Source organism: Corvus brachyrhynchos, unplaced genomic scaffold, assembly GCF_000691975.1.
Source record: "Corvus brachyrhynchos isolate BGI_N302 unplaced genomic scaffold, ASM69197v1 scaffold65, whole genome shotgun sequence".
Taxonomy (NCBI): domain Eukaryota; kingdom Metazoa; phylum Chordata; class Aves; order Passeriformes; family Corvidae; genus Corvus; species Corvus brachyrhynchos.
Genome location: NW_008238365.1, coordinates 1,317,817 through 1,333,235, shown reverse-complemented (window position 1 = coordinate 1,333,235; position 15,419 = coordinate 1,317,817). Strand labels below are relative to the sequence as shown.

Below are 15,419 nucleotides of genomic sequence, written 5' to 3'. Positions count from 1 at the left end.
CAGGAATGCTCTGTGCAGCTGTTTGAGGAGTGTAACCAGTCAGAGCTGTGATTTCCACCTGGGATGGCTGAGGGGGCAGCTGGAATGCTGGAACATCTGCCTGCTGCTGGTAGGGACAGAAAGGCCGTGGTGGCTCCGGAGCCCAGTCCAAATGTTGGCTCATCTGTGCCAGCTGCACTTCAGGGATGAAAAGGGAAGGTTTGGATAAACTAAGGGGCTTTATGATGTGCTCCACTGTCAGCGTGAGAGGCTGGAATGATGGAATCCCTCTGAAGTCCTGGTGGAACAGATAAACAACCATGGGTTATTAACAAGAAGCTGTGACCTTGAAGGTTTGCTTTAGTTACTTTAACAATTTCTTAGGAGAAGTGTCAGTAAAAGTCAGTAACAACCACCAGGGATCTGCTCTGTTGACAAAAGAACTCCGAGTTTTTTTTCCCTGGGGAATGACCCTTCACAGGAATACAGACATTTCTCATTGTGTATCAATTGAACAATCTTGAAACATGAGGAAGAAAAACTCCTGCTTTCGCTTTTGTAAAATTTGGCCTAAGCCCTGCAGCACGGAAATAGCATGAAAATCCTTGAGCTCATTAGCATGAAAACCCAGTTCCTGCTGTGGGAGATGAGGGATAGGTGAGAATCCCAGGATTTCAAGAGGAACTAGGGATTTCGGATGCCTCAGTATAGCTGCCTTACCCGAGGGGCTCAGTTTGGGACAGGTTCCCAGCACCTCTCTATAAAGTACCAGTAATCTGCACTGATTGCCCAGACACAGCTCATTAACCCTTTAAATCAAGGAGGATGGGTTTAGATTGGGTACTGGGGAGAAAATCTTTACTCAGGGTGGTGAGGCCCTGCACAGAGAAGCTGTGGCTGCCCCATGCCTGGAAGTGTCCAAGGCCAGGCTGGGACAGTGGAAGGTGTGGACCCCATAGCAGGGCGTGGACTAAGTGATCTTTCAGGTCCCTTCCAGCCCCAGGCAGTGGTGATTCCGTGATTTCCAAGCTGAGCTGCAGTGGCTGAAGGGCACTCACCAAGGCCCTGGGCTGGGCACTGCGCTGTTTGATGTATTTGTAGATCACATAAATGCCGGCAGCAAAGATCAGCCCTGCACAGAACGCCAGGGCCACCAAACAGTAGAGGATCCACGTCTTGTCTGGGAAGAGAACAAGTGGAAAGAGAGATGGATTAGAAAAATGTCACAATTAGCTGGGTGATGTCACAGGTTTCGTCTCATCAGAATGAATTTTTAAACTATTAAAACGTTCCGTGTTGAAAATCAATGTGTTTTGCGTATCCAGTATCCCAGCTGGACTTTTCAACTTTCAGCAGAGTTAACAGCCTCACCTGCCAGTGTTTTGACCCAAAACACTTGAGGTTTGCTCCTTCTCTGGAGCAGACAGATATAAACTGTTCCATTGTATTCAGTGTCTGGGTCCAAATTGGAAACTTCAAGTTCTTTGTTGTGCTCATTCTTTGTCCACTGTTGAAAAGAAAGGTAAAATCTGTATTTTAGGAAGATTAAATTTTCTTCAATTCAGATTGCAAAATTCAGCATAAAATATTATTTACTAATGAGGTTGTACAGGGCTGTAATTACTCTGTATGTATGGAATTCGGAATATTTATATAATTTTGTTTTCTATTATTTCTACATTTAATGTTGCATTTCAGTTTCTTAAGACTTGAACTAACTAAGTAATTTTCTTAGTCACCAACAGTTTTACTTTTTGCTAATTATACAGCAGTTTTGGAAAGTCCTTTTCTTTCCCAGAATTTAAGAAGAATGCTTAAAGTTCCTGTTCTCCTGAGAGTCAAAGACTCCAAAACCTCCCCTTGTACATCAGAAATCTCCTCCATCCTGTGTAAACTCAGATCCTGCTCCAGCTTATTTGAAATGGGATTTAGAAAATCCCAGTGCCTGAGTTGGTGCTTTACCTGCTGGTGTGTCCTCTGGTTGAATATTGTCAGGTGATAATCCACAGGCCCAAATTTGCTGTAAATGTCCTCCACAGTGAGCTGCTGGTCATCCTCACCCCGCAGGGGGGTAACGGGGGGCCGGATAAGGAACTTTATGGAGCGGACATAGGGAATGTATTCCACTTGTGGTGCTCCTATAATGGCTGGGAAAGACAGAACAGGCAGTGTCAGCTGTTTTAATATCATCTGATATCTTAAACACACCCCAGAGTCACTGAAATTGTTATTTCTGTTTATACAAAAAAGTGTCTGAGCTGTATGAGCATGGCAGAAGTCAGGCCACTGGAGGCAGAGGTGGTTTTGGGGTTGTTTTGGGGTGGTTTTTGGAAAAGCCCCAGGCTTTTCCTTAGGACCTTGTTCTCCCAGCTCCATGTTCCCTTTCCCTGTGCAGGATATCCTCCTCCATGTGTGCGTGAGGGGTGAAATCCCATCACAGGCACTCAGCTGCCCAAACCCCAATTCCCACCCTCCATCACATTTACAGGGCTTTTGTGCCTGCACTTATCTCTGGGGACAGGCACACGCTACACCCAGCACTGAAAAGAGGTTCAATCCAAGCTTTCACAGCTTTTTTGGTGCACAGGTCTAAAGGCTCTTCACAACCATTGGCTGCTGATGCCACCTTGAATTATTCTTGGTGATTTTTCAGTGGGGAAATTTTAGCCACAGAGCCAATAAGGCCCCCAAAGGCTGCGTTGTGTGTCTGCAGCAGGGCTCACTCAGGCGCTGGGAACATGAAGCATCCATTGGAATGGATGCTTATCCCAGTGTTCACATTTCACAGCTCCTGGGACTCGCTGTGCTCAGGTTTCTCATCATGTCTCACTCATTTCTTTATGCCTCTCACCAGCAGCTCTCCCTTCCAGCACACCTGGCTTTTCCTTTTCTCCTCTGCTTCCACTTTAGAGTCAGATCTCACGTGAGGCCCTGCCCATTGCTCATTTACCTCCTTGCCCAATACAAACCTCCAGTCCTTCACTCCCTCCCCACCAAGCACAGAGCCTTGCAGGGCTGAAAGGCGAGGAAATGCTGCCCTAAAGGTGGCAGGAAGGAGGATTTGGTGGCTTGCAGTGGTACTTACTCTCTTTGCGGGGCTCGAACCTCTCGGAGCGCACCCAGCTGGAGGAGCAGTTCCTGGCCCTCACCCGGCCGTAGAAATGCTCCCTGAAGTTCTCTGTCTCCCGGGTGAGGTTGCAGAAGAGCTGCGTGATGCTCTGGCACTCATTCTTGGTGAGCCAGGATTTCTCTCCATACCTGAGGACAAAACAAGGGTTTGGGTTTGTTTGGTTGAACAGAACCAGAGGAAAATGGAATAGAGAGAAGGAAGTTGCTGAAGGCAAGAGTAGCTCAGTAATGGAGCAAAGCAACCCAAGATGTAAAATATTTGCTTAAATGGGCATCATCTCCCACTTTGAATAATCCTGTCCTTCGGTGAGTTCTCCTCATAATAAATAATAAATAATACAGGCAAGAAACAGCAAAACCAAATCCTCTCTTGGCCCTTTCTCTCTCTGAGAGCCCTAAGAACAGCCCAAAAGAAGCAAACTTCACCTACTGTTTGTATTGGACATCAAATACAGTGCCAGGGGGAATATCTGCCTCTGTTTCCCAGGTCAGGATGTTCTCAAAGTTTGTGGAAGAAAATGCTGCACGTTTCAGACATGATGATCTCTCTGTAGTCACAATGCCTGAAGGAGCAGAGAAACTGGTATTAAAAAGCATTTTCTGACATCTCAGCCCTCAGATGAACATTGATCCTGTGCTATTTTGCTAAAGCTGGGCTGAAAAGAAGGAGCTTGAGCAGAACAAGACTTCAAACTGTGCTCACATCACACACCTTGCAGACAACTGACTCATCCCAAAGAAATGTCAGTCAGGAATTTATACAGAAAAGCCTCAAAAACTCAAGTGAGAAAGAGAACCCTTGAATTTCTAGTCTGGTTTCTTTAAGAGCACTTAAATGGATGGAAAAATAAGAATAATAACCAGTTTTCAAGCCCAGAATTACGTCTGTGAATGTCTCTGCTCCCTGCCCCTGCTCAAGGAAGTGACATGCAGAGCTCAGCGTCACCTCCCTGAAGAGGTGGCTGCCGTTCTCCTCTCGTGCTCCATGTTTTGTTGGATGGAAACTGCCTGTACAGAGCGACACCTGATGTCTGGACTCTGACCTGGGTGTGCCAGGGTGAGAGCAAACAGCTCAGCCAGCTCCCTGCTTTCCAAGCCCTGCTCCTCTTCCCTGGGGAGAATGGCTCTGGCTTTGGGGGGCAGGAGTGTCCCCTGCCCCTGCAAACATGTCCCTGGAGAGCAGGATGCCACGGCCCTCCTGCAGCAAACTGGCTCTGAGATGCTGCAGAAAAGTCCTTGAGGCTTTTATCTCTCTCTTATCATGAGAAAACACAGTGCAAAATTTTCCCAAGGCTGATCCACAAGAGCTTGCAGCTTCAGGATTTATAAACGCTGTGAATTCAGATTATAGGCAGACCCTCAAAGGTAGATCATTTATGCATTACTCAGCTCTTGGTTTGTGGCATTGATAAACACCTGGAGCACGTGAGGGTTCAGCCCTTGTGAGAAAGTGGGGTGAGCAAATGAAAATAGCACAGATGGGCAAACTGAGCACTGGGATGGGGGTGCCTTGGACAAGATCACACTGAGCAGAGACTAAATCCCACCTGGATCCTCACTCCAAGCTTCCCCCCACGGAGCAGAACCGAGTGCCACCAATTCAAACTCGCTGGCTGAATGGGAGGAGGGTTAGGCAGAAAGGCACAGAGCCCTTCTCAGTCTTGTGTGTGGCATTTGGGCAGGGAAGTGGTGCAGAAATGGGCTGCTGGCTACTCCAGAGTTTGTCCTGACTTCATCTGCAGCTCCACATTTGCCTCTGCTCATTCCAGGCTCAGCAGGAGGCAGCAATGTGGGTATGAAGGGGGTGGGATTCCCTGTCTGAGCACCCTGAAAACTGAGTCACAAATACCCATATCTTATCAGGAGTAGGAAATCTCTGTCTTCCCACATTTATCCATGCTAAAACTCTGTTATGCAAAGCAGCATAACACAAGCACAGTCAAGTGTGGGCAGGGGAAAACCAGGATATTTCGCAGTGTGACAGTCCCTGCAGTACAGGAGCTTCACAGTGTAAGCTCCCAGCCATGAGCAGATGGATGACAAGGCTGAATGGTGAAAAGCTGGTGTTCGGAAAGAGCAAGTTTATCCTTCATTCACCCTGCAGTGAGCTTGTCACATCTGGAGTAGGATTAAATGGCTTTTAGAGGGTAGATCTCGATTAGATATAAGGGAGAAATTGTTCCCTGTGAGGAACAGGGTGCCCAGAGAAGCTGTGGCTGCCCCTGGATCCCTGAAGTATCCAAGGCCAGGCTGGATGGAGCTTAGAGTGCCCTGGGACAGTGGAAGGTGTCCCTGCCCATGGCAGGGGTGGAAGGAGATGGGCTTTAAGTCTTCCAACCCAAACCACTCTATGATGATGCTCTCATTTTAAGATTACATTATTTATTTGTACCTCTTTTAAAATCAGGGCTGTTCTTGTATTCATTTGTGCCTTTGCTTAAGGCACAAGGAAACTGATCCAAAGCCCCTGAAATCAGTGAATATCCTTCACTCCTGTAGGATTTGGGTTGTAGCACAGTGACGAACCCTTTAAAGTGAAGGAATCTTTTCCTCTCCCTACTAATCCTTCAAGCATACCAACCCCACATGGGAGTTACTACAAGGACAGATCAACATAGAAGAGAACTCAGACAACAGCTCATTCTCTAGGTGATAATTCAGGAAACAGGATAGAAGTCCAGACTCCAGGATCAAACAGAAACACCACAATCAGCGAGAGCAGAGGAGAGCTCCGGACTTACCGATCACTGAAACTCCAGCCAGGACGATCAGAAATCGCTTCATGAATAGCTCTGCAGGCTGGGCTGGGAGAGCAGGCAGTTGCTTCTGTGTGCAGGTGAATCACCTTCTGTGAGAGCTGAATTCTTTCTTGCCAGGCCAGGTTGGATTTGTTGCTCAGTAACGGAGCAGAGCAGAGCTCCTGTCCTGCCTTCCCTGGGATCTGACCTCACGGCTGCTCGGAGCCCTGCGCATGTGTGACACAGGGAGAGTGACAGCAGGAGCACCTCTCCCCTCCAGTGCACACCTGACTGTACAAAGGTGCACAAGCCAGAGGCTGAGAAAATCCCCAGCTCCTGAAAAAGAGCCAAATACCTTTTTGCTGAGAGCTTCCTGCCTGAAAGCCCTCCCTGAGGTTCCTAGGGTTTGAGGTTTGCTTTTCTGGTCGGGTAACTTGAGCTTGTTACAACTGTAGATACTAAAACTTAGTGCTGTGCACCTGGTTCGTGTCATACCTGCTGCAAGCAATGCACCTATTGCCTTAAAAAATACTTCTCAATACTTGCTTAAAATGAAAACTGGGTTTTATGCTCTTCTGTAGTTCTTACTGAGCTTGGATGGGAACCAAAGGATCAGCACGTGCCTTGCTGCAGCCTGGGCAGAGCAGGAGCTCCTCAGCTCTGCCCTGACTCTGCTCCACCAGGTTCTCTCACCTGATGTGGGAAAGAGGTAAAAAAGAGGTGGCCTTTCCACAGGAGGAGCACAGCTTTTTGCAGAGGCCATTGTAGACCAACAATGTTTATTTTTGTGGCTGCTTACAGTGTAAAGGTCTGTTCTGGATATCCTGCCTCCACGTGGTAAGAACTGGGAGTTTGTATGGACAACAAGGCAGGGATACAGTCCCTTTCCCACAATGTGTTCGGTTTTTAGGATGTTGTTAGGTTATGTTTTCAAATACAAACCCTGTGTGCTTCTGAAGCTGAATGCACACTGATTGCACTGCTCTATCCTTGTGGCCAAGCATGTGATGGAATTCACAAACCCCTTCTGCTTCCCTCCTCATCTGTGGATTTCCTGTTCCTGATGCTGTTTCTGTTCCCTGCCCCGCTTGGATATTAACAGGGCTCTGTGCTTCCAACCCTGCCATGGTGCATCACTGGCATTTTGTCATTCTCAGCTCACCTGGACAAAGAGGCCTCACAGTTTGTTAAACAAGACACACCTATCCACCAGTGTCTAATTAAGTACAACTGTTTGTTAGGGTGTTTCCTGAACAGCCTGCTAAAAGTATTTCCATTTTTCCCTTCCCTCATGCTCCTGCTGTGTGATGGGGCAGAGCTTGGAGTGCACCTGAGACTTCAGTTCTGAGAATAGAACTTCAAACTTTATCTCTGCCCTTATTTCTAGCAAGATGTCACCTTTTGAATAGCCCAGGAAACACCTCTCCGAATTTTTAGGGACCTCAAGATGCCCAAAACTCGACTTTGAAGTTCAAAATTAGTTTCAACTTCCAAACTCTCTCAAACTTTTGATTTCCTCGCAGTGTGTTGGGACTGCAGCAAACCTGGTGACTGCTGGGCATGAATCCTCCATGCGTGGATGTGGCACTTGGGGACAGGGTGGGTTCACAGTTGGACTCGATGATCTCCAGGGCCTTTTCCAAAGGAAATGATTCTCTGATGCTGTGATAAGAAAATGTGGAGGAGTTGGATGCTGCCACCACCTGTCCAGCTCACCTGGCCTGCATCCTGTCCCTCAGTTCCCTGGACAAGACAAAGAGCTGATCCCAGGCTGTGTTTGCAGAGCCGGGACATGTCAAAATAATTGGGTAGAGGTTACACAACTTCAGGTGCTTCCTGTAAGTCAAAGCCCCGGGGGTTTTCCTTGATTGCACAAGAAATGGGGTGGTGATTATATTTGGATCACCTGAATCTTTCCAAATGAACTGGAGGGATAACAATGTAGGATGTACCTAAGGACACTTTGAGGACAAAGGGATATTCCAGTTGGTGAATCCTTTCCCCCACCTCCCCTTTTGACTTTAATTCAGGACCTTAATTAGTACATCCTGCTTCAAAGCAGTTCCCAATCCCTCCTATCACCCCTTGCTTCTTTTTTCCTGATTCTCACAAGATTTCAGCTTTCACACCCTCCATCAACACCCTCCCTCAGCTGAGCCCTCCCCCAATGCAGAGAATGGGGAGTGTTCCCCTCTTTCTTTTAATGCTTTGCTTTCCTGTGAGTTCTTTACACAAAGGCTCCTTTTTAAAGCCTTTACAAGGGCATGAAGTGATGGGACAAAGGTGATGGCTGTAAACTACCAGAGGGGAGATTGAGATTAGATACTGGACTGAAATCCTTCCCTGGGAGGGTGAGGAGGCCCTGGCACAGGGTGCCCAGAGCAGCTGTGGCTGCCCCTGGATCCCTGGCAGTGCCCAAGGCCAGGTTGGATGGGGCTTGGAGCAGCCTGGGGCAGTGGGAGGTGTCCCTGCCCGTGGCAGGGGGTGGGATGGGATGAACTTCAGGATCCCTTCCAACCCAAACCATTCCGGGATTCTTTGTTCAGAGAGACAGTCACAGTCCTGCTTTCCCAATGACCAGAGTGACCTGGCTGGGAAGTCTCAGAATTGCACTCCAGCCCAGGATGGGGCCCTGTTTTAAAGGGAATGTTTTTCAAGATGAGCTGCAGTCCCCCTTTGTAGCTCTGGGAAACAAAACCACATACACATGGAGTTCTATATCAAAATATTATTGCTCTCAGACATTCTGCACAGCAGGAGGAATTTCAGCTTCAATAAGTATAAAACAAAAAATAAATAAACAAACATGCTGCACATTTATGACTTTGGCGTCAGTTCCCTCTGTTGGAACACAGAAGGTGATCTCTGCAGGATGAGGTGGAGAACTTCTCATCCCACAAAAACCAGATTGTGCTGAATGTCTCTGTTAGGAACTTCCAGTCAAGTTCTGCACTTACAGGGAAGCAAAGGTGACATGAAGTGGTTCAAAATCTTCTCCAAATCCACATGCAGGCACAACCCTGCATTTCCAGGACCCAGCTGATGGTTTCACCCAGTGCTGGGTTGTGCTTTTGCCTTTCATAACCCACACGCAGCTGTTCCCTTGCTCTGAATCTCAGCTGACCCCGAGGCAGTGCCTGTTTGCTGGGTGGTCCCTCAGAGATGCCCCTGCCTCCCTCACCCCTGGCTGGCTCAGGCTGTGCCAGAGCCTGAGCACCTTATCAGAGGTCACTTAGCAATATAATGCACCTTTTGTGTCCCTAAAGCCATTGTCTTGATAGGCCAGACATCAGTTTTTTGTCCTTGTTCATTCCAGGATCCTTGCCTGGATATCTGGAGCTCTCCAGCATTTTCCAGGCACTCCACAGACCTGCTGGGTACTTTAGATCCTTCCCAAGTAATGTGAGTGCTCGTAGCCTGGGAATTGAAACTTTGGGTCGTATTTTCCCTCTGTATTTGAAGTCTCAAAAGCGTCACTCAGCACCGTGGATTCGGGCGGTGTCCCTTCTGTAAAACTGTCACTGCCACAGTCACTTGCAATGCCTTCATCCTCTGCCACCTGCAGTGTCCACAAGGGGATGAGCAGCTGGCTGCTGGGATCCTCTCCGGGCTGCGATCCCGAGTCCATCTGGAGCTGCAGATCAGTGATGGGTTTCTGGTAATCCCCGGAGAAATGAGGAGCCTTTCTGTGAGGGTGGTGCTCGCCGGGTTCAGCACAAGTCCCCCCCAGCAGGGGGTGAAGGGGGGTCATTCCCAGCTTTTCCCTGTTTCCATCATCCTGTCCATGCTCACTGGCACCTGGGAATCTCACCTCAGTGAGGGATATTCTTTCCAAACAGGAGCAGTGATAAAGGGATGTCTCCTCGTTTGCCTGGGATCCCGAGGTGTCCACCTCACCCTTCCTCTCTGCAAAGAGAGTGAAACCCAGGGCACTGAGGTCAAGCACAGATTCACTGTCCACAGAGAGACCTCCAGATCCTGAATCCAAGCTGGTTTCCCCCTGAGCTGCTGGGGGTGGCTGACAGCTGCGAAGTCTCTTTGGATACCGAGGCATTTCATTGTATGGGATGAAAGTGCTGCTGTCTTCTTCCTCCTCATCCTCTGATGATGACGACGATGACGATGATGATGATGATGATGGGAAAGAAGCCATCCATGGCAGGTGATGTCCTCCTAAAGCTCTGTTTGTCCTCCTCTGTGGCATTGGCTTCTCCGTGTAGCTCAGATCATCACCACAGAATTCCTTTTCACTGAGCTCCAAGTGGAAGGTTGGTCCTGCAGCTTTAAATTGAGAGAAATCCTACCAGGGAGAAGAAATGAGACCATGAGCCTGTGATGCTTTTAAAAGAAAAGTCTGGATGTAAGAAAGATTACTTCAAGTGGGAATTATGAATGTAAAAGTGAGAAGTGAAGAACCTCCCACTCCTCCCCAGTCACCCTCTGAAAACCAGCAAGACTCTGAGGAGAGGACCTCAGAATTTGGGCTATACCAAAACTTGAGGCATCTTCTTTTTCTTGGCCTCGTGTTTCACCAGGCTGCAGATGAAGGGACTGGCCACAAAGATGGGGAGGACAAACAGAAGGATCACGACCAGAAGTGGGAACTTCCACTCCACTGCTGTAAAAGACAGAAATAATGTCCTGTGAGTGGTATTTTATAGGAATTATGGGCTCTACACTGACATACAATATTCAAGGTTTTCAGAAAACATTTCAGGGCTGGCTGTTTAAAATGAAAATATTTCTACAGAAAGCAGGAACTGTTCACTAGAAAATCCAACCAGTCCCTTTAACAGGAAGCCTTTTTTTTTGTGTTGAAAAGCTAATTTTGGTGACAGTCTTTGCCTTGCCCTCATCCCATTGGATGTCTCCCCACATCCTTTGCTGGGAAGGGCCATACCTTTGTGGTTTAGCAGCACACACACGGGCTGGGAGAATTCACTGTGCTTCAAGTCAATGCTTTCGTAGAGAGCCCTGGCACTGAAGCAGTAATTGCCTCGGAGAGCAGTGGTGTTGATGATCACTGTGTCCTTCCTGAAGCAACCATCATATTCCTTCTGTTGAGAGACAAGCAGAGCATTGGAAAGATGCTGCTTTCATTATTGGGGTGGTGTTTCTGTACCACATTAGCTCATGGATCCCTTGTGTGGCCTCAGGGCTTGGGAAGAGCATGGAAGGACCCCATGTCTGGCATCTCGCCCAGGGTTTATGGATCCAGGGTGGGAATTCCTGTGCTGTGCTCTGCTCTGCTCTGCCAGGGAATGCTGCCAGTACCACCTGGATTAGTTGTTTTAAACCTCAGGTCTTTAGACTGACTGTAGTGTAGCCTCCTGTTCCTGATAAAAATAGGGAACTACCAAAAAAAAATAAGGATGCACACACACACTTCTACTTCTTGTCTCTGCCTTTGGTTTAACTCTAGTTTGGCTGGCTCATTTCCTCCAGGGCCTGGATCCAGCCCCTCCCTCCCTGCCCAGAAATTTGAAGCTCTTTCAGTTCCTCCATTTCATCCAAGAAGAGCCACTTTTACTGACCTTGTCTTCAGATCCCGCTTCCCAGAGGTTAAGGTCGTATTTCCAAGTGAGGTTCTCCACACAGGTGGGCAGAGGGAAGGAGGCACTCACATGGATGAAATTCTCCTTGACATTCAGGTTCAGCACAGGGGGAGCCAGTTCCACTGCAATTGAGTGAGCAGACGTGAGAATGGGGCTTGCTTGGCTCTTACCTTCCCAGCAGTGACACTTTCCAAGGCTGATCCTCACTTCCAGTGTTATCTTGTGATAAGAGGGAGGCAAAGGACACCTCTTACCTAAAATGCCCCAGAGAGCTTGAAGCCAGTTTGTTCAGCTGGGGCACTGGTGAACAAATTCTGACACTTGCTACAAAGTTCATTCCTAAATGATCCCCGCTCCTTACTGTTTGTGCTCACTCAAATCTCTGCCATCCATAAAGCTCCTGGATAGCTGGGGGTTGTGGTCTGTCCATCTGTGGGAATGTCCTTCCATCCAGGCACTCACCATCTGAGTAGTAATCCTTGAACTGGGATTTCACCCACGGCGACTGGAATTGTCCCCAGACCGCTTTCACCCGAGCCCGGACTTTAACGTAGAAGTTGGAGAGGGCACAAGTCAGGTTGCAGAAGGTTCTGGGAATGTTTTTGCAATGAGGAACCTTCCTCCATTTTTCTGGGCGATCCTGGCTGAAAGGAACAACCATACCAAAATATTCAACATGTTCTGCTGTGATTTATAGAGCAAGAGAAGGGAGGGCTTTGGAGCGTGGGTACCAAACAGTGCTCAGAGTTTGGAACACTTCCCAGACAGATCATGATTCGTTTTGGTGGAAGGTCAATGATCATTATGACAGTTATGAATCAGCAGAGATGCCCAGCTGTTGTCCCTGTTCGACCCCTTCAATCAGACATGGTTTGGGAGCTCTTACCTTTCATACCTCACTATGTAGTTCACATCTGGGGGAGAGCCTTCCCCTGGAGCCCAGGTCAAAATCATGGCAAAATCCTTTGAAAGCAGTGTCACATTTTGAGGAGGGAAAAGTTGAACATGACCTGGTTAAAGGGGAAAATTATGTGAATGATTTAAAAACACATTTGGGGACAGGAAGTACCACTTGGTTCTCACTACGGTGGTGTCAAAATTTGAGGCAGAGCAGCTCAGTTTATTTAAGACTGGAAATTGGCTCTGGAAGCAGGAGTGATGTAATGTTTTCCTCATCTCTCATGAAACATCTTCATCTCAACAGCTTTTAGAATTAGGACCGACATTAGTGTGAACAATCTACTTTATCATTTTGAGGGGCTTTCCCCGTGGTCTCACTGCATTTCACTGATTTACAGCCCACACATTCCGCCTGACTCCCCTGCGCTCTCCCCTGGACAGGGCGGACACGGTTGCCCCGCGCTTCTCATTCAATCCCAATCCTCCAAAGGCAGATCCTGCCAGGAATTCAGAGCTGCAGGTTTGCCATGTACATCTTCCTGCCCCCATTTCTTCTAGTAGATCACTATGTCCATCACTAGCCCTCAGCAAGACACCTTCCATAGACAGATTTTAAGCTGTCGCTTCTTTACTATGGAATATTTCACTTTACATGAATCATTCCCATTTAAACTGATTAAAATTTATCTCTCCTCCTACCAACAAAGCCATACAGTGAAAGGAAAAGTAACACCCAGGTCTGCACGTACCTTGAGCCTGCTGCAGAAGGGACAGAGCCATCAGGGTTCCCACCCTCCAGCCACACTCGGCAAAGCAGAACCTTCCACTTGTCATAAATGTCTTTCCTTGATCCATTTTCATTTCCTGTATGAAGTTGAGTGAATTCCAGAGGACTGAGGAGTTCAGGACCTGCACACATGCGCCCTGCCTCGCTTCCTGGTACAGCCCTGCATGTGTGACTGGGAGAGGAGCAGGTGTGAGAGGGTTTTGGGGGAAAGGAAAGGTAAAGGTTGCAGTACTGCGCCCTCCAGTGCAGCACAGCTGAGCCCTGGCACAGGGGAAGAGCTGCCTCATCTTGTGAGACACCTCGGTAAAACTCTGACCTTTGGTACTTACCTGGGTGGCTGTGAAATATTAATAGAACTTAAATAAGGTTTCAGTGCAGGAGAGAGCTAATAATAACCTGGCAACAATAAAAACAGCGGGGTGGGAGACTATGGGAGTCTGGTGTTTACAGGAGAGCAAAGACTTTCCCTCAGTTTATGTTCCATGATGTTTTTCAGGAGTTAGGGAATTACTCCACTTTACAGCTGGGGGAGTAAAGGGCAGAGATAGGACAGGGATCTGCCCCCTCCCAGTGTGGGCACACGAAAGGACCTGGATCTCTCTGCCATGCTGCCAAGTGCAGTGTGCCCAGGTGTGTGCTTGGAACAGCTGTGCCACTGCAAGAGAACGGGGGGAAATCCCTGGATCAGTCATTGATTGGCACTCAGCTCTCCTCCCTTCCCATCACAGGCACCCCCAGGCCGGTGCCGTCAGCAACGGGAATGAATCAATGAAGTTACCACGCAGGAGATCTGTATCAGCTTAGACAAAAGAGGTTTTCCTGAGTCTTCCCCAGATGGAGAAAACTCTCTTGCAGATGGAAAACTTGCTGCAGCTGGGAGTGTCAGGTTCGGGGAATAAAGTCACAATTTCCTCCAAAAATCTCCATTTCTTCTTACCACAAGTTTGTGTTTCCATGGCTGTTTTGCTACCTCTGTTTGATTAATTTAATTTTTACGGAGTTTCTTGTGCAAAAAAGAGCTATAATCCTTTATAAGGAAAAAAGCAAAATGAAGGGTCTGGAGGGTCCATTCCCCTTCAGCATCCAAACTGCAGAGCCACAACCAACACACGGCTCTGGTGCTTCCTAAAGCAGCCTGGACAGGATCCAGAGCAGTTCCAGGGCCACTCATTCCGGCCTGGCTAAGAGCCCTCAGGCAGCTTCTCTCCGAGGTGACTGTGATTTTTAGTAAGCGTTTGCAAGAGGTGAATCTTATCATCATCATCATCATCATCACCATCGTCATCATCGCTTCCTGTGGAACACCCGCTGCACTCTGGGCTCCACCGGCCTCCTTGGCGAAACTGCCCCGGTCTGCGGCTGCCGGAGGAGCTGTGCCAGGCGGGGCCGAGGCGCTGCTGGCCCCACTGGCCCCACGCTGGGCTGGGGTGGTCGATGCCACGAGGTGTCGCTGCCTGTCAAACAAAAGACTCTTTTCTCCGAGCCACAGCGGCTGGAAATCCTGGAGAACCGCTAAAACTCTGCTGTGCAGCGGCCCAGAGGGATTCCCGGAGCATCCTCTCATGGCACACGTGGGCACAGCACGCCCAAAGTTCTGCTCTCCTGCACTTCCAGCCTTCGTTTCTGGCTGGGGGTGCCCAGGAAGGGACTGGCAGGAGCACAGGAGAACACACAGTTGTACCCATCAGTGCTCTGGGACCCTGCTGTGGGGTCTTGTGATGCCTTTAGGATACAGGCAGGGATGGTGCTGCTGCAGCAGCACCCTTCATCCTTGGGCAAACCTGCAGCTGTGCCTGTGTTCTCCCACTGCTTTACTCCTATGGAGCACAAATACTCAAATATTCTGATCCAAGAACCACCTGGACACAACCCTGTGCAAGGTGCTTTAACATGACCCTGCCTGGCCCCACTGTGGTCCTTTCCATCCTGAATCATTCTGTGATGCTGTGAAGTGCTTTGCGGTGGGGCTGCCATTCCATGGTACAATGCCTCACCCTCCTGTCACTCTGTGACACCGAGGACAGCCCGGGGACTCCCCCCATTTTCCACCTCTTCCCTCTCTGCGTGCAGCAGATGATTCAGCACAGGAGGGCAAACCCTGCAACCTTTCCTGAGTCACACTCACAGGTATCTGCCCTCCTTGAGGAAGGGCACTACAGGAAATCCAGAGTGAGGAAGACACAGCTGGGGCTGTGCTTGGATTTTGTGAAACCTTTGGAAGCAACAGGCAGCACCAAGCGTTGTCATCCCAGCTCCTTCCCTTTGCTCTCAGCCCACCCAGGAGCTGTTCTGGCAGAGCTGTGTGTGCTGCAAGCTGGGAGCTGGGGAGGG

The 15,419-nt window shown here is 48.7% G+C and overlaps 3 protein-coding genes across 3 annotated transcripts in view; 1 reads left to right on the top strand and 2 right to left on the bottom strand.

The window, feature by feature from the left end:
* IL22RA1 (interleukin 22 receptor subunit alpha 1) overlaps positions 1-6,433 on the bottom strand; it is a 7,812-nt gene extending 1,379 nt beyond the window's left edge. Inside the window, exons 1-7 of the mRNA XM_017736174.1 lie at positions 5,850-6,433; positions 3,539-3,671; positions 3,065-3,237; positions 1,942-2,126; positions 1,351-1,486; positions 1,038-1,159; positions 1-277 (exon numbers count right to left, since the gene is read on the bottom strand). Coding sequence (XP_017591663.1) covers positions 1-277; positions 1,038-1,159; positions 1,351-1,486; positions 1,942-2,126; positions 3,065-3,237; positions 3,539-3,671; positions 5,850-5,892 — 1,069 coding nt within the window. The 5' untranslated portion in view covers positions 5,893-6,433. The remainder of the gene's footprint in view (positions 278-1,037; positions 1,160-1,350; positions 1,487-1,941; positions 2,127-3,064; positions 3,238-3,538; positions 3,672-5,849) is intronic.
* The window catches only part of GRHL3 (grainyhead like transcription factor 3), a 106,159-nt gene that overhangs the window by 38,536 nt on the left and 52,204 nt on the right, over positions 1-15,419 (top strand). The window lies entirely within an intron of this gene.
* On the bottom strand, positions 8,560-14,170 carry IFNLR1 (interferon lambda receptor 1). The gene is made up of 7 exons (XM_017736170.1): positions 13,051-14,170; positions 12,288-12,411; positions 11,864-12,045; positions 11,381-11,523; positions 10,747-10,903; positions 10,337-10,464; positions 8,560-10,146 (listed from the first exon to the last, which is right to left on the bottom strand). Exons 1-7 carry the CDS (start codon positions 13,373-13,375, stop codon positions 9,229-9,231), a joined length of 1,977 nt encoding a protein of 658 aa, XP_017591659.1. The 5' UTR covers positions 13,376-14,170; the 3' UTR covers positions 8,560-9,228.